The sequence below is a fragment of the Oncorhynchus keta genome, chromosome 28 (assembly GCF_023373465.1).
Source record: "Oncorhynchus keta strain PuntledgeMale-10-30-2019 chromosome 28, Oket_V2, whole genome shotgun sequence".
In the NCBI taxonomy this organism is placed as follows: Eukaryota; Metazoa; Chordata; class Actinopteri; order Salmoniformes; family Salmonidae; genus Oncorhynchus; species Oncorhynchus keta.
In genome coordinates, this window is record NC_068448.1 from 75521640 (window position 1) to 75545160 (window position 23521).

General features: G+C 48.5%; 1 protein-coding gene across 50 annotated transcripts in view; it reads left to right on the forward strand.

Moving 5' to 3' along the window:
• Nucleotides 1–23521, forward strand: part of LOC118371655 (TGF-beta receptor type-1-like) — an 80816-nt gene that overhangs the window by 45839 nt on the left and 11456 nt on the right. For 49 of the 50 annotated variants that reach the window (XM_052483997.1, XM_052483996.1, XM_052483995.1 and 46 more), the window contains exons 3-8: nucleotides 1450–1686; nucleotides 5970–6200; nucleotides 8434–8601; nucleotides 11519–11675; nucleotides 18342–18466; nucleotides 20768–20898. In XM_052483997.1, coding sequence (XP_052339957.1) covers nucleotides 1450–1686; nucleotides 5970–6200; nucleotides 8434–8601; nucleotides 11519–11675; nucleotides 18342–18466; nucleotides 20768–20898 — 1049 coding nt within the window. The remainder of the gene's footprint in view (nucleotides 1–1449; nucleotides 1687–5969; nucleotides 6201–8433; nucleotides 8602–11518; nucleotides 11676–18341; nucleotides 18467–20767; nucleotides 20899–23521) is intronic. The other variant, XM_052484000.1, reaches the window with a different exon arrangement.

The following is a 23521-nucleotide window of genomic DNA, read 5'->3' on the forward strand; positions in this document are numbered from 1 at the left end:
ACGGCTCCTTAAGGACCACCAGACATTTCACAATGTTGTTGTAGCTCTGAACTAGCTCACTTGATTGACCTAGTCAAAGGCTTGATGATTAGTTGACCAGTTGAATCGGGTGTGCTAGCTGTGGAATAGATTAAGTACCCAGAATGGCTGAGGGCCCCGGGTAGAGGTTTGAGAACCACTCCACTAAGACACTGTGTGCTAGCTGTGGAATAGATTAAGTACCCGGAATGGCTGAGGGCCCCGGGTAGAGGTTTGAGAACCACTCCACTAAGACACTGTGTGCTAGCTGTGGAATAGATTAAGTACCCGGAATGGCTGAGGGCCCCGGGTAGAGGTTTGAGAACCACTCCACTAAGACACTGTGTGCTAGCTGTGGAATAGATTAAGTACCCGGAATGGCTGAGGGCCCCGGGTAGAGGTTTGAGAACCACTCCACTAAGACACTGTGTGCTAGCTGTGGAATAGATTAAGTACCCGGAATGGCTGAGGGCCCCGGGTAGAGGTTTGAGAACCACTCCACTAAGACACTGTGTGCTAGCTGTGGAATAGATTAAGTACCCGGAATGGCTGAGGGCCCCGGGTAGAGGTTTGAGAACCACTCCACTAAGACACTGTGTGCTAGCTCTCAAACACATGAAATGTCTGGGGGTCCCCCCGAGGAGAAGTTTGAGAACCACTAGACTAGTGAGCGCGCTGTTCTACTACTTTTAATACACTTCTTCAGCGCACCCCAAACTTGATTTATTTTTCCCTAGCTTCCCCAAGTGATGTTTACAAAGATGGCCGCCCCTTGTGAGTCGTGTTTTGTTTTCTAACTGTTAGAGATAATGTACAGGATATTGAGTGGCCAACACAGTAGGAGCCTTTATCAGTAGCTTTTCCAGCAGCTTGGGGTTTTGAGAAGCTTTTCTTTCATTACTATTGATGTAGCCAGCCTTCGTGTCACCACGGGTCATCCTTTAGGCATGTACTGTACCGTAACGACTTATGAATGCCTATTAACCGGCAGCGTGGTGAAGACAAGCGTGTGAGCCATCCAATTCATAACTTTCATTTATATTGGATGCCTTTCGACGACAAGGACCGAAGAGCCAAGACCAGGTACTGGTCAGACATTTTTGGGGAACACTGGTTTATTCTGGGTATTGTAGGTTACCTGTCTTTTTGTACCCAGAACTTAATGGGTGTACAATTGGTCTCACTCCATGCTATCTCAACCAACGGCCCATTCACTCACTCTTATCCCGGAACAATCTCCATCTGATAATTACATATTCAGATGGAACGATTTGAATCAATTATGTTGATAGTTGCCAAATAGATGAACTCCTGTGAGTAGTTCATGTCTATTGTGGCGTGTCTGGCCAGAGTGGATTTTTTTATTGTTTTTTTGTCTTAACTCTTTTTAAAATCCTTTAATACTCTCCCTTCCCTTTCACCCCCCCACAGTGCCGACGGTGAAGCCGGTTCCTCTGGGGCCTGTGGTTCTGGCGGCAGTGATCGCGGGGCCCGTGTGCGTGCTGTGCTTCGTGCTGGTGCTGGTCTTCTACGTTTGCCACAGCCGGGTGGGTGTGCATCAACGCGTGCCCAACGAGGAGGATCCCTCCATGGATCACCCCTTCCTCACCGTGGGTTCCACTCTCAAAGACCTCATCTACGACATGACCACCTCTGGCTCCGGCTCTGGTGGGTTAAGGAGCCGTGGGGTTTTGGGCGGGGATGTGTGTAGAGTGTTCGACTGTGCCTCACGGTGTGTGTCGTGTTAGTAACACAGCCTAAAGGCGTGTGTCGTGTTAGTAACACAGCCTAAAGGCATGTGTCGTGTTAGTAACACAGCCTAAAGGTGCGTGTCGTGTTAGTAACACAGCCTCACGGTGTGTGTCGTGTTAGTAACACAGCCTAAAGGTGCGTGTCGTGTTAGTAACACAGCCTAAAGGTGCGTGTCGTGTTAGTAACACAGCCTAAAGGTGCGTGTCGTGTTAGTAACACAGCCTAAAGGTGCGTGTCGTGTTAGTAACACAGCCTAAAGGTGCGTGTCGTGTTAGTAACACAGCCTAAAGGTGCGTGTCGTGTTAGTAACACCGCCTAAAGGTGCGTGTCGTGTTAGTAACACAGCCTAAAGGTGCGTGTCGTGTTAGTAACACAGCCTAAAGGTGCGTGTCGTGTTAGTAACACAGCCTAAAGGTGCGTGTCGTGTTAGTAACACAGCCTAAAGGTGCGTGTCGTGTTAGTAACACAGCCTAAAGGTGCGTGTCGTGTTAGTAACACAGCCTAAAGGTGCGTGTCGTGTTAGTAACACAGCCTAAAGGTGCGTGTCGTGTTAGTAACACAGCCTCACGGTGTGTGTCGGGTTAGTAACAGCCTAAAGGTGCGTGTCGTGTTAGTAACACAGCCTAAAGGTGCGTGTCGTGTTAGTAACACAGCCTAAAGGTGCGTGTCGTGTTAGTAACACAGCCTCACGGTGTGTGTCGGGTTAGTAACAGCCTCACGGTGTGTGTCGGGTTAGTAACAGCCTCACGGTGTGTGTCGGGTTAGTCACAGCCTCACGGTGTGTGTCGGGTTAGTAACAGCCTCACGGTGTGTGTCGGGTTAGTAACACAGCCTCACGGTGTGTGTCGGGTTAGTAACACAGCCTCACGGTGTGTGTCGGGTTAGTAACAGCCTCACGGTGTGTGTCGGGTTAGTAACAGCCTCACGGTGTGTGTTATCTGCTAAGGTGTGGCTTCTTGTGTTGGGCCTCTTCTTTGTTTGCCCTTTGTGTGTGCAATTGTATCAGAGTACTATTGTTCAGTGCGTGTGTGTGCACTTACCAGCATGCGTCTCTGTGTGAGTGTGTGATTAACTCTGCCAGTTTGTGTAACTTCAGAACAGCTCTTAGGGAGGCACCCTGCTGTGACATGGTGGGGCAGACTGAGTCAGTGACTCGCTCTCCCTCCCTCCTTCCCTCTGTGAGGTGAGTGTGTAGTGAAAGCAGCAGTTATCTTATCAGTCCATCTCTGGCTCAGGTGGGCTCAGCCTTAACCATGGCGTAATGGGTGCAGAGCTGTGTGGGGCTCTAATGACGAGGTGGTGTTGGAGCTGTGTGGGGCTCTAATGACAGGGTGGTGTTGGAGCTGTGCGGGGCTCTAATGACAGGGTGGTCGTGTTGGAGCGGTACAGGGCTCTAATGACGGGATGGTGTTGGAGCTGTGTGGGGCTCTAATGACAGGGTGGTGTTGGAGCTGTGTGGGGCTCTAATGACAGGGTGGTGTTGGAGCTGTGTGGGGCTCTAATGACAGGGTGGTGGTGTTGGAGCTGTGCAGGGCTCTAATGACGGGGTGGTGGTGTTGGAGCTGTGCGGGGCTCTAATGATAGGGTGGTGGTGTTGGAGCGGTACAGGGCTCTAATGATAGGGGGTGGTGTTGGAGCTGTGTGGGGCTCTAATGACAGGGTGGTGGTGTTGGAGCGGTGCAGGGCTCTAATGATAGGGTGGTGGTGTTGGAGCGGTACAGGGCTCTAATGACAGGGTGGTGGTGTTGGTGCGGTACAGGGCTCTAATGACGGTGGTGGTGTTAAAGCTGTGTGGGGCTCTAATGACAGGGTGGTGTTGGAGCTGTGTGGGGCTCTAATGACAGGGGGTGGTGTTGGAGCTGTGCAGGGCTCTAATGACGGGGTGGTGGTGTTGGAGCTGTGCAGGGCTCTAATGACGGTGGTGGTGTTGGAGCTGTGCGGGGCTCTAATGACGGTGGTGGTGTTGGAGCGGTACAGGGCTCTAATGATAGGGTGGTGGTGTTGGTGCGGGGCTCTAATGATGGTGGTGGTGTTGGTGCGGGGCTCTAATGACAGGGTGGTGGTGTTGGAGCGGGGCTCTAATGACAGGGTGGTGGTGTTGGAGCTGTGCGGGGCTCTAATGATAGGGTGGTGGTGTTGGAGCGGTACAGGGCTCTAATGATGGGGTGGTGTTGGAGCGGTACAGGGCTCTAATGAGGTGGTGGTGTTGGAGCGGTGCAGGGCTCTAATGACGGGGTGGTGTTGGAGCGGTACAGGGCTCTAATGATGGGGTGGTGTTGGAGCGGTGCAGGGCTCTAATGACGGGGTGGTGGTGTTGGAGCGGTACAGGGCTCTAATGATGGGGTGGTGGTGTTGGAGCGGTGCAAGGGCTCTAATGATGGGGTGGTGGTGTTGGAGCGGTGCAGGGCTCTAATGACGGGGTGGTGTTGGAGCGGTGCAGGGCTCTAATGATGGGGTGGTGTTGGAGCTGTACAGGGCTCTAATGACAGGGTGGTGGTGTTGGAGTGGTACAGGGCTCTAATGATAGGGTGGTGGTGTTGGGGCTGTGCAGGGCTCTAATGATGGGGTGGTGTTGGAGCGGTACAGGGCTCTAATGACAGGGTGGTGTTGGAGTGGTACAGGGCTCTAATGATGGGGTGGTGTTGGAGCGGTACAGGGCTCTAATGATGGGGTGGTGTTGGAGCGGTGCAGGGCTCTAATGATGGGGTGGTGGTGTTGGAGCGGTGCAGGGCTCTAATGACGGGGTGGTGGTGTTGGAGCGGTGCAGGGCTCTAATGATAGGGTGGTGGTGTTGGAGCGGTGCAGGGCTCTAATGATGGGGTGGTGGTGTTGGAGCGGTGCAGGGCTCTAATGATGGGGTGGTGGTGTTGGAGCGGTACAGGGCTCTAATGACGGGGTGGTGGTGTTGGAGCGGTGCAGGGCTCTAATGATGGGGTGGTGGTGTTGGAGCGGTGCAGGGCTCTAATGACGGGGTGGTGGTGTTGGAGCGGTGCAGGGCTCTAATGACGGGGTGGTGGTGTTGGAGCGGTGCAGGGCTCTAATGACGGTGGTGGTGTTGGAGCGGTGCAGGGCTCTAATGATAGGGTGGTGGTGTTGGAGCGGTGCAGGGCTCTAATGATGGGGTGGTGTTGGAGCGGTACAGGGCTCTAATGACGGTGGTGGTGTTGGAGGGGTGCAGGGCTCTAATGACAGGTAGGGCTGACAGAGCTGCTGGAAACTGCTGTCACCCCCAGACGCCAGCCCTGCTAGCCAGGAAACGTGATGTGAGAACTGGCAAGCGGACAGGACACAGTGTCATCTCGTTCCGACCAGAAATGAACAGCTTGCCATCAGGACCGGCATAGAAATCCACACATCTAGGATACCTGGATTTAATTCAGAATCATGTTCCTGGGATATTTTCACATCTGGGTGGTACCCAGACCGTCACATCTGCGTGGTACCCAGACCGTCACATCTGGCGGTACCAAGACCGTCACATCTGGCGGTACCCAGACCGTCACATCTGGCGGTACCCAGACCGTCACATCTGGCGGTACCCAGACCGTCACATCTGGCGGTACCCAGACCGTCACATCTGGCGGTACCCAGACCGTCACATCTGGCGGTACCCAGACCGTCACATCTGGTGGTACCCAGACCGTCACATCTGGCGATACCAAGACCGTCACATCTGGCGGTACCCAGACCGTCACATCTGGCGGTACCCAGACCGTCACATCTGGCGGTACCCAGACCGTCACATCTGGCGATACCAAGACCGTCACATCTGGCGGTACCAAGACCGTCACATCTAGCAGACTGGCTAACCCCTATCTAAGTTTCCTTGTTTCAGGCTTCTAAAATGGGATTTCATTGTGACAATAGGATCATAAAGGATGACCCAGCTCAATGTTTTGCTCTTTAACCGAGGCAAGTAGCTCAATACACGGTCTGCCTGGATTTTGTACACATTAAGGTGGAGAGTGAGTGTGTTTAAGGTTTAAATGTATTTTATATTGTCTCAAAAGCCATCGCACAGCCAGTTCATTTGATAACTTTTTAAACTGACGTTTGGTCCAGGTTATTTTCATGTCTTCCTCTGAATTGAGTCTTTGCAAGTGTTAAGCAACTGTTACTATGTACTGTACATTGCAGTGAGAGACCAGGTCCTTTTGAAGTGTTTTTCTAAAATGCCTTCCTCCTCTTCTTCCTCCCAGGTCTGCCCCTACTGGTACAGAGGACCATAGCCCGGACCATCATCCTTCAGGAGAGCATCGGGAAGGGCCGCTTCGGCGAGGTGTGGCGGGGCAAGTGGCGAGGCGAGGAGGTGGCGGTCAAGATTTTCTCCTCCCGTGAGGAACGTTCGTGGTTCCGTGAGGCCGAGATCTACCAGACGGTCATGCTGCGTCACGAAAACATCCTGGGCTTTATCGCCGCCGACAACAAAGGTACAAACAATCACAGCTCATCTCTAAAGCGTCAAATTACTTTTGTAAGGGTGCGTTTACTGACTAGGGCCTCTTTTCCTTAAGGTCTGTAGTACCCTTCTATCAGTGATCTAGGTAGTGGTTCTGGTCTGTAGCTCTGAGCTCTCTCTGGCTATCTAGTTAACATCACACTGCTCTGAGCTCTCTCTGGCTATCTGTAGTTAACATCACATTGCTCTGAGCTCTCTCTGGCCATCTGTAGTTAACATCACATTGCTCTGAGCTCTCTCTGGCCATCTGTAGTTAACATCACATTGCTCTGAGCTCTCTCTGGCTATCTAGTTAACATCACATTGCTCTGAGCTCTCTCTGGCCATCTGTAGTTAACATCACATTGCTCTGAGCTCTCTCTGGCTATCTGTAGTTAACATCACATTGCTCTGAGCTCTCTCTGGCTATCTAGTTAACATCACATTGCTCTGAGCTCTCTGGCTATCTAGTTAACATCACATTGCTCTGAGCTCTCTCTGGCTATCTAGTTAACATCACATTGCTCTGAGCTCTCTCTGGCCATCTGTAGTTAACATCACATTGCTCTGAGCTCTCTCTGGCTATCTAGTTAACATCACATTGCTCTGAGCTCTCTCTGGCTATCTGTAGTTAACATCACACTGCTCTGAGCTCTCTCTGGCTATCTGTAGTTAACATCACATTGCTCTGAGCTCTATCTGGCTATCTGTAGTTAACATCACATTGCTCTGAGCTCTCTCTGGCTATCTGTAGTTAACATCACATTGCTCTGAGCTCTCTCTGGCTATCTGTAGTTAACATCACATTGCTCTGAGCTCTCTCTGGCTATCTGTAGTTAACATCACATTGCTCTGAGCTCTCTGGCTATCTGTAGTTAACATCACATTGCTCTGAGCTCTCTCTGGCTATCTGTAGTTAACATCACATTGCTCTGAGCTCTCTGGCTATCTGTAGTTAACATCACATTGCTCTGAGCTCTCTCTGGCTATCTGTAGTTAACATCACATTGCTCTGAGCTCTCTCTGGCTATCTGTAGTTAACATCACATTGCTCTGAGCTCTCTCTGGCTATCTGTAGGTAACATCACATTGCTCTGAGCTCTCTCTGGCTATCTCTAGTTAACATCACATTGCTCTGAGCTCTCTGGCTATCTGTAGTTAACATCACATTGCTCTGAGCTCTCTGGCTATCTGTAGTTAACATCACATTGCTCTGAGCTCTCTGGCTATCTGTAGTTAACATCACATTGCTCTGAGCTCTCTCTGGCTATCTGTAGTTTACATCACATTGCTCTGAGCTCTATCTGGCTATCTGTAGTTAACATCACATTGCTCTGAGCTCTCTGGCTATCTGTAGTTAACATCACATTGCTCTGAGCTCTCTGGCTATCTGTAGTTAACATCACATTGCTCTGAGCTCTCTCTGGCTATCTGTAGTTAACATCACATTGCTCTGAGCTCTCTGGCTATCTGTAGTTAACATCACATTGCTCTGAGCTCTCTCTGGCTATCTGTAGTTAACATCACATTGCTCTGAGCTCTCTCTGGCTATCTGTAGTTAACATCACATTGCTCTGAGCTCTCTCTGGCTATCTGTAGTTAACATCACACTGCTCTGAGCTCTCTCTGGCTATCTGTAGTTAACATCACATTGCTCTGAGCTCTCTCTGGCTATCTGTAGTTAACATCACATTGCTCTGAGCTCTCTCTGGCTATCTGTAGTTAACATCACATTGCTCTGAGCTCTATCTGGCTATCTGTAGTTAACATCACATTGCTCTGAGCTCTCTGGCTATCTGTAGTTAACATCACATTGCTCTGAGCTCTCTGGCTATCTGTAGGTAACATCACATTGCTCTGAGCTCTCTGGCTATCTAGTTAACATCACATTGCTCTGAGCTCTCTCTGGCTATCTGTAGGTAACATCACATTGCTCTGAGCTCTCTCTGGCTATCTCTAGTTAACATCACATTGCTCTGAGCTCTATCTGGCCATCTGTAGTTAACATCACATTGCTATGAGCTCTCTCTGGCTATCTAGTTAACATCACATTGCTCTGAGCTCTCTCTGGCTATCTGTAGGTAACATCACACTGCTCTGAGGACAACCGACTCACTGTGTTCATTAACCTCTCCTCACCTTCTGTTTTTCTCTCCATCATTCCAATTACTCAACTTTTTTTTGTTTTGTCTTTGTACATGTCTCACCCTTTGCTCTTTTGTCAGATAACGGGACATGGACCCAGCTGTGGCTGGTGTCAGACTACCACGAGCACGGCTCTCTGTTTGACTATCTGAACCGCTACACAGTCACCGTGGAGGGCATGATCAAACTGTCACTGTCCACCGCCAGCGGTCTGGCCCACCTCCACATGGAGATCGTTGGCACGCAAGGTGAGTGACAGCCACGTTGACCAATCAGAGGGCACACAGCAACTCCCACCAATCAGCGACTGAGGACTTTTTTTTGGTTGAGAGATGAAGTATTCCTTTTGGTTTCATGTATAATATTTATGTTATAAAATCCTATGTTATAAACTGTGTTATAAACTGATACTATTTCTGGTTGTCTTAACTCACCACCACTGTGGCCCCTGGTGTAGCTTATTATCGTCGACTTCAGGAGCTTAACGTCAGAATCTGTGATGACCAGCAGCAGGAGAAGGGTCGGGTCGGGAAGAGTTTTCTTCTGGTTGGGCTAAATTGATCTCTGGCTCCCTCTATAGTAATTTGTGTGTCTGAATTTTTAATCGCAGTGCTTAAAGCATCAGACAAGCTCAGTCGCCTACGTAGATTTGATTTTTATTAACACATAAGGTGTGTCTATATATGGAAAAATACACGTTTTAAAATGTTCACAAATCGATTGGTCGAAAGAAGAGATGACTCTGTCGACCAAGATTTTTGTTGTTGTTGTCTCAGGGACAGCCCTAGTCACATGATGTATACAGGCAAAACGAGACACAACTTTACATAAATAGTAAGTTGACAGTATGACTCATTCAACTAGGCCACGTGTCTTGTCCTCCACAGAACAGGAGGGAAGCTTCTACAGGAGTCGAGACTGTCATGGAATCTACTTTCCTCATTGTACAGTTCTGTACATTGGGTTTTGCCCTCTTGCTCAGGATACACACTATAGGCCATGTCCACTAGGCAGTGGTGCAGTATTTGGGGAATAAACAAAACTGTTTATTTAGCTGTTTATGGAGCCTCCGAGCAGAACATTTTCTCAGTAAAGCAGAGCGTTCCGGAGAGACTGTATGTGAACTGTATGTGAAATCCCAATCCCCCCCCTGCAGAATCTGTAAATAGATGTTAAATCATCCCTGTCAGGCCTTTGTAGTTTCTCTTCTAACTGTACACTATTACCCCCAATATACCTAGTTATTAGCCCCAATATACCTAGTTATTACCCCCTATCTGCCCAGTTATTACCCCCTATCTGCCCAGTTATTACCCCCTATCTGCCCAGTTATTACCCCCTATCTACCTAGTTATTAGCCCCAATATACCTAGTTATTACCCCCTATATACCTAGTTATTACCCCCTATCTGCCCAGTTATTACCCCCTATCTGCCCAGTTATTACCCCCTATCTACCTAGTTATTACCCCCTACTTGCCTAGTTATTAACCCCTATATACCTAGTTATTACCCCCTACCTGCCGAGTTATTACCCCCTATTGTTACTGTAATTTAATTATACCAATGTGTTTTCATTAATTAAATTATCTTAATCTATTTTATGAGAATTTGTAAGATTTTTGTTTGCATAAAATAGACGGAGACCAGTCTTATCAATAATAGGTAACATAATTTATTCTCGGAGCGCGCTGCCACGTTACCACGAGCAACAGTTTATATACAATAACATGACGTCTCGACCGGGACAAAGGGAACTTCATTCCGAGTTCATTCTAACCCCCCCTAGCACATACACAGGACACACAACACAACTGAATTAACTTTTGACTCCTCACCAACTGACCTAAAGGTTTGGGGAATGATAAGTTAACGTTCTCATCCATCAGCCTTAAAACGCATCTCGGGTGCACGTGCAGCGGATCAATAAAATATTCTAATAATTGTAATCGCACTTCCTCAATTCAAATATTATGGCGACACTACACCAAAGATGGGTTGGTAAGGTTTAGAAACTTGGGAACCAATCCCATCCGGATTAACGGACATTCTACAGTAATATTTACACATCCAACGTTCTCTAGTGATACTAGTCCAGAGCGAATAGGGTTTATGATGTGTAGAACCATACACGGGTTTATAAAATATTATGAACTCTTTCCATAACATAGACTGACCAGGTGAATCCAGGTGAAAGCTATGATCCCTTATTGATGTCACCTGTTAAATCCACTTCAATCAGTTTAGAGGAGAGGGAGGAGACAGGATGAAGAAGGATTTTTAAGCTTTCAGACGATTTAAACATGGATTGTGTTTGTGCCATTGAGGGAGGAATGGACAAGATGAAAGATTTAAGTGCCTTTGAACGGGATATGGTAGTAGGTGCCAGGCACACCGTTTTGTGTCAAGAACTGTAACGCTGCTGGGTTTTTCCACTCTGAACCGTTTCCTGTTTCCTGTGTCTGCCCAATAGAAAGGATCAAAGCGGTGGAATATAAATAAGAACATTTACCAGTTTCATTTGAAGACCAGGATGTTGACAGCTGTTGACATACATATTGCAAAATAGTTGGGAATAGATTTTTGATGTGCCGATTCCCATGGTACAGGGAGTATGAGTTGATGTATAAAACGATGCAAGATTCCAGGCAGGGTGTTGACCCTGGTTGCGTCTGTGGGTCGGGCTCTGGATGGGAATCTGTTAGAGGACTGAATGGGACGTAGATGTTGAGAGACTTCACTGCACGTAGATTGTATGTTTTATATATTCAATAAAATGGTCCACTGCAGAAAGGGGGAGAGATTCAACTCAATATTAGGAAGGCGTTCCTAATGTTTAGCATATGACATCTACAGGACCATATTATGGACTAGATTTTCTTTTCACATGAAGAAGGACGCAGGGTAATTTAAAGCTAAAAATGGTCTTTCAGCTGTCCAGTTCTTCCACATCAGTGTATACGGAAGGAGTAAGAAGAGACTGCTGAGATGCTTCTCCCTGCCCCCCTCCTCCCTCTCCAACATGTCAAATACAATCATGTTCTTTTGAATCGGTGAGCTCTCGTCTAATGCTTTTCCTCTTCTCTCCTCTTTTCTTCTCTTTCTCTCTCTCTCTCTCTCTCTCTCTCTCTCTCTCTTCCTCAACGCCATATGTCATACATTTCAGGGAAGCCGGCCATCGCCCACAGGGATCTGAAATCTAAGAACATCCTGGTGAAGAAGAACGGGACTTGCTGCATTGCCGACCTGGGCTTGGCCGTGCGCCACGACTCTGCCACCGACACCATCGACATCGCCCCCAACCACAGAGTAGGGACCAAAAGGTAACTGGATCCCCCATTCGGGCTCTGTTATGACTCTTATTTGGGATGGCAATTTGATAAAGAGTGAGCCGCCATGCCGGCTCTTTGATGTGGTTAGTGGCAACTTCAAACTACTCCACCTCAACCATTGAGCAGGAATCAGAAGGTAACAGGTGGGGATCACACCTGTCATTTTCTGTAATGATGTGATGGGAAATGCCTTTCTGGCTCCCGCAGCTCATTGTAATGGCTGGAGGTGCCTTGAAACAGGTTGTCCATTCTGGCTCTCGAGTGCTGCCGAGCCCTCAACCACAGAGTGGGGAAACTCAAAGATAACTGGAGCCCCACGGGGCTGTCATTCCGCCTCGTTTGAGCCGTCATTTGTAGTGACGGAGCCGCCATCTTGGCTCTCACAGCCGCCACTCGCCATCATAGGCAAAAGGTGAAGGTGCAGTGAAACCCGTCATCTTCTCCGGCTCTAGCAGGTAGGTGAGGAGGGGAGGAGGAAGGAAACACGGCGCTCATACCAACGTCTCTCCCACCCTGCAGCAGAATCGATGACATTTCCCCCTTTTCCACAAGACAAGCCTGTGTGGTTGGAAAACACAGAGGTGATGATGGCCACACACACACACACAGCCGTTCCTACCAGCTCAGGCCAGGCAGTTACTAGCGACGTGCGTCGAATCTTACTATAATTCAACTCCAATAGAAAGAGGAGAAAATTGTCTTGACAACCGTATCGCCGATTTTGCGTTCTTCTTGAATAACACTGACTTGATTCAGTCTTCTGCGGCGTGTATCAAGCATCCCACCAATTCACGATGTAGATTCTATTCCGGCTGCTGTTGTTGACTGGACGGCTGCCACACGGAGCAGCTGTGTTACAACACTCTGCTGACTATGGAGCACAATGTGGTGTGTAACACAGCTCTGCCGGTATAGAACTGAGGCCCAAGCTCATTAATATCGCATGGTATTATTCATAGTTCACATCCGTTGTTGTTGCACTTTGTTGGTATCGTGGTCGGCTCCAGGACACGACACCGTGTAAAATAACACGCTCAAATGGTAAAGCAGATTGAATCCTGCCTCCCTTGTCTAAGTGCCGTCGACAAGCATCTGGGAACCTGCTAGCCATTAGCCTAGAGGTGGAACCCTGTGTGACTTGTTTTCTCAGCCTTTATGTCCCCTCTGCCCTTCCTTACCTCTCTTGCACTCCTCCTCCCCTTCTCACTTGCTCCCCTTCCCATCCCTCTCTCTTGCCCTCCTCCCCCTCTCTCTTTTCGCTCCCTCCCTCCCTATTCTCTTCTCCCCATCTCATCCTCCCCTCCTCTCTATTCTCTTCTCCCCCTCTCATCCTCCCCTCCTCTCTCTCCTCCCTCTTGCTCTCCTCCAATCCCAGGCTCTTGCTCTTCTCCCCCACTCTCTCTTGCTTGCTCTCCCCCTTTCTCTTGCTCCCCCTCTCTCTTGCTCTCCTCCCCTCCCTCCCTCTCTTGCTCTCCTCCCCTCCCTCCCTCTCTTGCTCTCCTCCCCTCCCTCCCCCTCTTGCTCTCCTCCATTCCCTCTTGCTCTCCTCCACTCTCTCTTGCTCTCCCTCTTGCTCTCCCTCTTGCTCTCCCCTCCCTCCCTCCATCCCTCTCTTGCTCTCCCTCCCTCCCTCTCTCTTGCGATCTCCCTCCCTTTCTCTCGCTTGCAATCCCCCTCCCCTACTTCTCTTGCTTTCCCCTCCCTCCCTCCCTCGCTCTCTCTCTCCCTCCCTCGCTCTCCCCCTCCCTTTCTCTCTCTTGCGATCTCCCTCCCTTTCTCTCTCTTGCGCTCTCCCTACTTCTCTTTCTCCCCTCCCTCCCTCCCTCCCTCCCTCCCCCTCCATTCTCTCTCTTTGATCTCCCTCCTTTCCCTCTTGTGATCTCCCTCCCTTTCTCTCTCTTCGATCCCCTCCCTTTCTCTCTCTTGCGATCTCCCTCCCTTTCTCTCTCTTGCGATCTCCCTCCCCTACTTCTCTTGCTCTCCCCTCCCTCCCTCGCTCTCCCCCTCCCTTTCTCTCTCTTGTGATCTCCCTCCCTTTCTCTCTCTTGTGATCTCCTCCCTTTCTCTCTCTTGCGATCTCCCTCCCTTTCTTCTCTTGCTCTCCCCTCCCCCTACCCTTGCTTTCCCCTCCCTTACTTCTCTTGTTTCCCTCCTTACTTCTCCTTTCCTCCTCCCTCCCTGCGATCTCCCTCCCTTTCTCTCGCTTGCGCTCCCCCTCCCCTACTTCTCTTGCTCTCCCTCTCCTCTCTCTCTCAATTAAATTCAAAGGGCTTAATTGGCATGGGAAACATATGTTTACATTGCCAAAGCAAATGGAATAGACAGTAAACAAAAGTGAAATAAACAGGGTAAACATCATTAAACATTACACTCATTATACAAACGTTTTAAAAGAATATCGACATTTCAAATGTTATATTATTGGTAATGTACAGTGTTGTAACAGGTAGTTGAAGTATGAAAGGGAAAATAAACAGATAAATATGGGTTGTATTGACATTGTTTGTTCTCCACTGTATGTCCTTTCTCATGGCAATGGGCCACACATCTTGCTGCTGTGACGGCCCACTGCGATATTTACCCTAACAGATATGGGAGTTTTTCAATCTTTTGATTTCTGTGTTGATCTATGGGACATTTGTGTCTCTAATGTGGTTACACATTTGGCAGGAGGTTAGGAAGTGTAGTTTAGTTTCCACCTCCATTTCGTAGGCCATGGGCACATAGGTTGACATGGCTCCCTCGAGAGATGACAGGCTATGGCGGCCTCTCTCAATAGCAAGGCTATGCTCACTGAGTGTACATTTTGGTCTCAATAGCAAGGCTATGCTCACTGAGTGTACATTTTGGTCTCTCCCCCTTCTCCCTGGGCCAGGCAGGTGGTTGTGTGTTTTGGTCCAGACTGACTGACTGTATGTCTGTCTACCTGGCTGGCCCACTGGAATCTGTGGGGCTTAATTAAGTGGAAGTCTCAGGGACTTTATCCCCCTCTGGAACTGTGGAGGGAGATTAGGCCCAGCGCAGCTAAAACCTTTCCTTCCTGTGGCTCCAACTTTCCAGAGGAGAGAGGAGCCCCCTTCCCAAAACATTATCCCCCACTCATCTCCCGCTAGGAATCTGGGATTTCCTCCCTTACGGAACAAAATGGCCACTAACAGGATTAGAGATGTTGCCCCTGAAGACTGGTTTAAGGTCAGTCTAATGATGCAGGTTGGGATCTGGAGGGGAAACTGATCCTAAATATGTGCCTAAAGGCCGGGAAACGTCCAAACTGCGATGGATTAGCTGGCTTCATCTCCAAATGTTAAGGGGGATAGTGTTTCATATCGCTCTGAGATACTGTGTTGGGAAATCGCGCCAGGCTGAGGATGCAATCAGTTTTATTGTAGTTTAAAAACCGAGGAACGGTTGCATTTTTTAATGCTTTGGAGTGTTGGGCAAATATTGATCAACTTCATTAACTATTTTGAGCGTTCTGAATTATAGGACACATCACTGCACTCTATACTCCTCTGTAAACTGGTTATCTCTGTATACATGTCGCAAGACTCACTGGTTGATGCTTAGTTATAAAAACCCTCTTAGGCCTCACTCCCCCTTATCTGAGATATCTACTGCAGCCCTCATCTTCCACATACAACACCTGTTCTGCCAGTCACATTCTGTTAAAGGTCCTCAAAGCACACACATCCCCGGGTCGCTCCTCTTTTCAGTTCTCTGCAGCTGGCGACTGGAACGAGCTGCAACAAAACACTCAAACTGGACAGTTTTATCTCCATCTCTTCTTTCAAAGACTCTTACTGACAGTTGTGGCTGCTTTGCTTGTTGTCTCTACCTCCTTGCCCTTTGTGCTGTTGTCTGTGACCAATAATGTTTGTACCATGTTTTCTGATGCTGCCTCAGTGTTGTGCTGCTGCCTCAGTGATGTGCTGCTGCCTCAATGCTGTGCTGCTGCCTCTATGCTGTGCTGCTGCCTCTATGCTGTGCTGCTGCCTCTATGCTGTGCTGCCGCCTCAATGCTGTGCTGCCGCCTCAATGCTGTGCTGCTGCCCTATGCTGTGCTGCCGCCTCAATGCTGTGCTGCCGCCTCAATGCTGTGCTGCCGCCTCAATGCTGTGCTGCCGCCTCAATGCTGTGCTGCCGCCTCAATGCTGTGCTGCCGCCTCAATGCTGTGCTGCCGCCTCAATGCTGTGCTGCTGCCTCAATGCTGTGCTGCTGCCTCAGTGTTGTGCTGCTGCCTCAATGCTGTGCTGCTGCCTCTATGCTGTGCTGCTGCCTCAATGCTGTGCTGCTGCCTCAGTGCTGTGCTGCTGCCTCAATGCTGTGCTGCTGCCTCAATGCTGTGCTGCTGCCTCAGTGTTGTGCTGCTGCCTCAGTGTTGTGCTGCTGCCTCAATGCTGTGCTGCTGCCTCAATGCTGTGCTGCTGCCTCAGTGCTGTGCTGCTGCCTCAGTGCTGTGCTGCTGCCTCAGTGCTGTGCTGCTGCCTCAATGCTGTGCTGCTGCCTCAATGCTGTGCTGCTGCCTCTATGCTGTGCTGCCGCCGCTATGCTGTGCTGCCGCCTCTATGCTGTGCTGCTGCCTCAATGCTGTGCTGCTGCCGCTATGCTGTGCTGCCGTCTATGCTGTGCTGCTGCCTCAATGCTGTGCTGCTGCCTCAATGCTGTGCTGCTGCCGCTATGCTGTGCTGCCGCCTCAATGCTGTGCTGCCGCCTCAATGCTGTGCTGCTGCCTCAATGCTGTGCTGCTGCCTCAATGCTGTGCTGCTGCCTCAGTGCTGTGCTGCTGCCTCAATGCTGTGCTGCCACCTCTATGCTGTGTGCTGCCTCAATGCTGTGCTGCTGCCTCAATGCTGTGCTGCTGCCTCAATGCTGTGCTGCTGCCGCTATGCTGTGCTGCCACCTCTATGCTGTGCTGCTGCCTCAATGCTGTGCTGCTGCCTCAATGCTGTGCTGCTGCCTCAATGCTGCTGCTGCCGCTATGCTGTGCTGCCACCTCTATGCTGTGCTGCTGCCTCTATGCTGTGCTGCTGCCGCTATGCTGTGCTGCTGCCTCTATGCTGTGCTGCCGCCTTATGCTGTGCTGCTGCCTCTATGCTGTGCTGCTGCCTCTATGCTGTGCTGCTGCCTCTATGCTGTGCTGAATTTATGCTGTGCTGATTTTCAATGCTGTGCTGCCGTCCTCACATGCTGTGCTGCCGTTATGCTGTGCTGCCGTGCTATGCTGCCACCTCAATGCTATGCTGCCACCTCAATGCTGTGCTGCCGCCTCAATGCTGTGCTGCCGCCTCAATGCTGTGCTGCCGTGCTGTGCTGCCACCTCAATGCTGTGCTGCCATGTGTTGCTGCCTTGCTATGTTGTCGTCTTAGGTCTCTCTTTATGTAGTGTTGTCTCTCTCATCGGGATGTGTGCGTGTTCTCCTATATTTGTATGAATTTATTTTGATTTTAAATCCCAGCCCCCGTCCTCACAGGAGGCCTTTTGGTAGGACCGTCATTTTAAATAATAATTTTTCTTAATTTAACTAGGGCAAGTCAGTTAAGGGTAAATAAAACATGAATTCAAAAGGAATCAGCGAGTGTATCACCGCCAGATCTAATAAGGAAGGCGTTTCGTGATGTTTATCGTCGATATGCAACACCTGCTCACGGAATTCAGACATTTTTTTTCCCCTCAATGTGGAAGGTTGTGGATTGGGCTTGTGAAATGAACGCTTGTGAAATGAACGCTTGTGAAATGAACGCTTGTGAAATGAACGCTTGTGAAATGAACGCTTGTGAAATGAACGCTTGTGAAATGAACGCTTGTGAAATGAACACTTGTGAAATGAACGCTTGTGAAATGAACACTTGTGAAATGTTTGTTGATGTTTTTTTTACCCTTGTGGGGAAACAAGGGCTTCATTTTTCAAAGGTGCATGTGCCAGTTTTCCTGCAAACGTCGGTATTTATAAATGTTGAACTTGACGGGAAAGTGTGTGAATGTCCACGCCAATCTCAAACCGCACGTGCGCACAACCTCTGGGAGGTGGATCAATTGTAACTGCAAGCAAATAGGCTTATTGATCGTTCTGGTGAAATAGGTGTTTGATGCATGGGAATTATAACAATGGTATTGGATCAATCCCAATATAAAAATCATATCAATAAGTCCCAATAAATCCTAGAATCTCCACATCCGGCAGAATTTAGTATCAAATGCGTTGTTGATAAATGAGGCCCCAGAAGTCCTCACGAGGATAGTAAAACAAAGGGATTTTTACCGGTCCCCAGACTCCCCACGAGGATAAAGGCTATTTTAGGTTTACGTTTAGCTGTACGGTTAGGGGTTAGGGGTTACAATTAGGGGTTAGGGGTACGGTTAGGGGTTACAATTAGGGGTTAGGGGTTAGGTTAAGGGTTCAGGGCAAATATGATATTGAATTGGAATCAATTGTTTGGTCCCCACAAGGATAGTGAAATGTGTGTGTGTGTGTGTGTGTGTGTGTGTGTGTGTGTGTGTGTGTGTGTGTGTGTGTGTGTGTGTGTGTGTGTGTGTGTGTGTGTGTGTGTGTGTGTGTGTGTGTGTGTGTGTGTGTGTGTGTGTGTGTGTGTGTGTGTGTGTGTGTGTGTCTGTCTACTATCGTATCTAACCAACATTACGGTCTCTCTCCCTCCAGGTATATGGCACCAGAGGTGCTAGACGACTCGATAAACATGAAGCATTTTGAGTCGTTTAAGAGGGCAGATATCTACGCCATGGGCTTGGTGTTCTGGGAGATAGCCAGTCGATGCTCTCTGGCAGGTATGTGTGTTGGTCCCCCCCCCCCTATAGCCACTCAGTTATCTAGTAGATGTTCTGACAGGTATGTGTGTTGGTCCCCCCACCCCCACCCCCTATAGCCACTCAGTAATCCAGTAGATGTTCTGACAGGTAAGTGTGTTGTCCCCCCCCCCCCTATAGCCACTCAGTTATCCAGATGATGTTCTGACAGGTATGTGTGTTGGTCCCCCCCCCCCCCCACCCCCCTTATAGCCACTCAGTTATCCAGTAGATGTTCTGACAGGTATGTGTGTTGGTCCCCCCCCCCCTATAGCCACTCAGTAATCCAGTAGATGTTCTGACAGGTATGTGTGTTGGTTCCCCCCTATAGTCACTCAGTTATCCAGTAGGTGTTCTGACAGGTATGTGTGTTGGTCCCCCCCCCCCCCCTATAGCCACTCAGTAATCCAGTAGATGTTCTGACAGGTAAGTGTGTTGGTCCCCCCCCCCCACCCCCCTTATAGCCACTCAGTTATCCAGTAGATGTTCTGACAGGTAGTGTGTTGGTCCCCCCACCCCCCACCCCCTATAGCCACTCAGTAATCCAGTAGATGTTCTGACGGGTATGTGTGTTGGTCCCCCCCCCCCCCCTATAGCCACTCAGTTATCCAGTAGGTGTTCTGACAGGTATGTGTGTTGGTCCCCCCCCCCCTATAGCCACTCAGTTATCCAGTAGGTGTTCTGACAGGTATGTGTGTTGGTCCCCCCTATAGCCACTCAGTAATCCAGTAGATGTTCTGACAGGTATGTGTTGGTCCCCCCTATAGCCACTCAGTAATCCAGTAGGTGTTCTGACAGGTATGTGTGTTGGTCCCCCCACCCCCCTATAGCCACTCAGTAATCCAGTAGGTGTTCTGACAGGTACGTGTGTTGGTCCCCCACCCCCTATAGCCACTCAGTTATCCAGTAGGTGTTCTGACAGGTATGTGTGTTGGTCCCCCCACCCCCACCCCCTATAGTCACTCAGTTATCCAGTAGGTGTTCTGACAGGTAAGTGTGTTGGTCCCCCCACCCCCTATAGCCACTCAGTAATCCAGTAGGTGTTCTGACAGGTATGTGTGTTGGCCCCCCTATAGCCACTCAGTAATCCAGTAGGTGTTCTGACAGGTGTGTGTGTTGGTCCCCCCCACCCCCCCTATAGCCACTCAGTAATCCAGTAGGTGTTCTGACAGGTAAGTGTGTTGGTCCCCCCCCCCCACCCCCTATAGTCACTCAGTTATAAATGTCCCTTGATTTAAATAAAGGTTTAAAATAAATATTATAACGTCGGTAGTGGTATCAGGGTTGTTTGCCCCTCTAACAACAGTTATTGAATAATATAATAATGGCACTTAGCAGGTTTATTTGTTCATTAGCTGTTTCTCTGGCTGTATTGAACAAAATTAGAAATGCTACATGCAACAATTTCAATGGTTTTACTGAGTTACAGTTCATATAAAGGAAATCAGTCAATTGAAGTAAATCCATTAGGCCCTAATCTATGGAGTTCACATGACTGGGCAGGGGCGCTGCCATGGGTGGACCTAGGAGGGAACTTGGGAATCAGGCCCACCCAACCACTGGGGAGCCGGGCCCAGTCAATTTGCAATTTTCCCCACAAAAGGGGTTTATTACAGACAGAAGTACTCCTCAGAACCCCCCCCCCATGCAATCCCACAGGTGAAGAGTCCGGATGTGAAAGTGCTGGGCTAGCATGGTTACACGTGGTCTGCGGCTGTGAGGCCGGTTGGACGTACTGCCAGATTTTCTAAAATGATGTAGGATGTGGCACGTGGTGGAGAAATAAACATTAAATTATCTGGCAACAGCTCTGGTGGACATTCCTGCACGCTCCCTCAACTTGAAACATCTGTGGCATTGTGTTGTTCGTGGCCTTTTATTGTCCCCCAGCACAAGGCGCACCTATGTAATGATCATGCCGTTTATTTATCTTGATATATCATACCTGTCAGGTTATCTTGTCAAAGAAGCAATGCTCACTAACAGGGATGTAAACAAATGTGTGCAGACATTTTGAGAGAAATAATATTTTTGTTGGTATGGAACATTTCTGGGTTCTTTTTATTTCAGCTCATGAAACATGGGACCAACACTTTACATATTACGTTTACAATTTGTTCCAGTCTAATATATAAAAATCACATACAATTCATTGAAGTATATGAGCTACTTTTGATGCATGAGGGAAAACACAATTTTCCCTTGAGGGACAATAAAGTTTTGTATTGCACTCTGTCAAGCCACTGTGATGTATTTTAACACTTCTGACGTGTTTTGCGTCAGGCATCGTTGAAGACTACCAGCTGCCATACCATGACCTGGTGCAGTCAGACCCTTCTGTGGAGGAGATGAGGCGGGTGGTGTGTGATCAGAAGCTACGACCCAACATTCCAAACAGGTGGCAGAGCTGTGAGGTAGGTGACACGTGCACACACACACACACACACACACACACACATATATCTTTGGTTTTTAAACCTTTCACATTCCTAGTTATGAAGTGGGAATCACCTCGCGGGAGGGAACGTGTCGCGTCTTCTCTTTAAATGCGGCCATAATACGTTGCCAATTTCCTCAACTGAAAATCCACACGAGAGGATTTCTCTCCAGATAGTCTTTCCGAACTACTGTCTGCCTCACGGTGCGTTTAAACCCAAGAAAGATCAAAGCCCACAAACCTGAGACTCTCCAATGTGTCCATCTAGCTCAGTGAAGACTCACGTGTCACATAAGAGGCGCACAATTGGCCCAGCGTCGTCCAGGTTAGGGGAGGGTTTGTCCGGGGCAGGCTGTCATTGTAAAAATAAGAATTTGTTCTTAATTGACTTGCCTAGTTAAATAAAGGTTACTTCCCACCCTAGGGGAAAGTAAGTGTGTTGCAACTCTCCCTCTCTCGCCGTCTCAAGTTTTCCCCCTTCACATTCTCATTTCACTTGACACTCTCTCTCTCTCTTTCTGTCTCTCTCTGTCTCCTTCTGTCTCCTTCTTTCTCTTTACGTTCTCTTTCTCTCTCTCTGTCTCCTTCTCTCTCTTTACGTTCTCTTTCTCTCTCTCTGTCTCCTTCTCTCTCTTTACGTTCTCTTTCTCTCTCTCTGTCTCCTTCTCTCTCTTTACGTTCTCTCTCTCTCTGTCTCCTTCTCTCTCTTTACGTTCTCTCTCTCTCCTCTCTCTTTAAGTTCTCTCTCTGTGTCTCCTTCTCTCTCTTTACGTTCTCTCTCTCTTGTCTCCTCTCTTACTTTCTCTCTTTACTTTCTCTCTCTCTGTCTCCTCTCTCTTTACGTTCTCTCTCTGTGTCTCCTCTCTCTTTACGTTCTCTCTCTGTGTCTCCTCTCTCTTTACGTTCTCTCTCTGTGTCTCCTTCTCTCTCTTTACGTTCTCTTTCTCTCTCTCTTTGTCTCTCTGTCTCTCTCTCTTTACGTTCTCTTTCTCTCTCTGTCTCCTTCTCTCTTTACGTTCTCTTTCTCTCTCTCTGTCTCCTTCTCTCTTACGTTCTCTTTCTCTCTGTCTCTCTCTCTCTGTCTCCTCTCTTACTTTCTCTCTTTACTTTTCTCTCTCTCTGTCTCCTCTCTCTTTACGTTCTCTCTCTGTGTCTCCTCTCTCTTTACGTTCTCTCTCTGTGTCTCCTCTCTCTTTACGTTCTCTCTCTGTGTCTCCTTCTCTCTCTTTACGTTCTCTCTCTCTGTCTCCTTCTCTCTCTTTACGTTCTCTCTCTCTCTCTCCCGCCCCACCTCCGTTTATTGGTGTCCCTGTTTGTTGACTGTAAAAACTGATACATTAGATTAGAGTCAATCCACAGTAATAAAATCCTGTAATCCAATCTGGCAGCTATGACCTGGCCTAAATGGCTGCCAAGATGTTATGACTGAGCTGAATCTGCTATTAACACAACACCGTGACAAGACACTGAGAACACTGTTCCTGATACCAAAATGACAGTCTGATTGGCATAAATAGTGCTTCTACACCTGCATTGCTGGCTGTTTGTGGTTTTAGGCTGGGTTTCTGTACAGCACTTTGAGATATCAGTTGATGTACGAAGGGCTATATAAATTGATTTGATTTTGATTTATTAATTTTTTTGCCTAGCAGGTATCAGCTGATGTAAGAAGGGCTATATAAATTGATTTGATTTGAATATATTTTTATGGTTTGGCCAGAAAATGTTGCCACACACACACACACACACACACACACCAAAGTAGATTTTTTTGTAGACACCACAACACAAATATTAAGCATTGTAACAAATCAATGCCAATTGATCACACTCGTACTTACAATACAACTAACGCAGGATGTCAAGACATTCCACCTGGTTAAACTGTATCTGGGTACTTATATGTATATAGAAACAGTAGGTCTTATCTATCTATATACAGTGAATTCGGAAAGTATTCAGACCCCTTGACTTTTTCCACATTTTGTTACATTGCAGCCTTATTCTAAAATGGATATATCTACACACAATACCTTATAATGTTAAAGCAAAAACAGGTTTTTGGATTTCACATTTCCATAAGTATTCAGACCCTTTACTCAATACTTTGTCGCCGTTCCTTTTGGCAGCTATTACAGCCTGGAGTCTTCTTGGGTATGACGCTACAAGCTTGGCACACCTGTATTTGGGGAGTTTCTCCCATTCTTCTCTGCAGATCCTCTCAAGCTCTGTCAGGTTGGCTGGGGAGTGTCGCTGCACAGCTGTTTTCATGTCTCTCCAGAGATGTTCGATCGGGTTCAAGTCTGGGTTCTGGCTGGGCCACTCAAGAACATTCAGAGACTCGTCCCGAATCCACGCCTGCGTTGTCTTGGCTGTGTGCTTATGGTCGTTGTCCTGTTAGAAGGTTAACCTTTGCCTCAGTCTGAGGTCCTGAGCTCTCTGGACCATGTTTTCATCCCTCGATCCTGGCAAGTCTCCCAGTCCATGCCGCTGAAAAACATCCCCACAGCATGATGCTGCCACCACCATGCTTCACCGTAGGGATGGTGACAGGTTTCCTCCAGATGTGAAGCTTGGAATTCAGGCCAAAGAGTTCAATC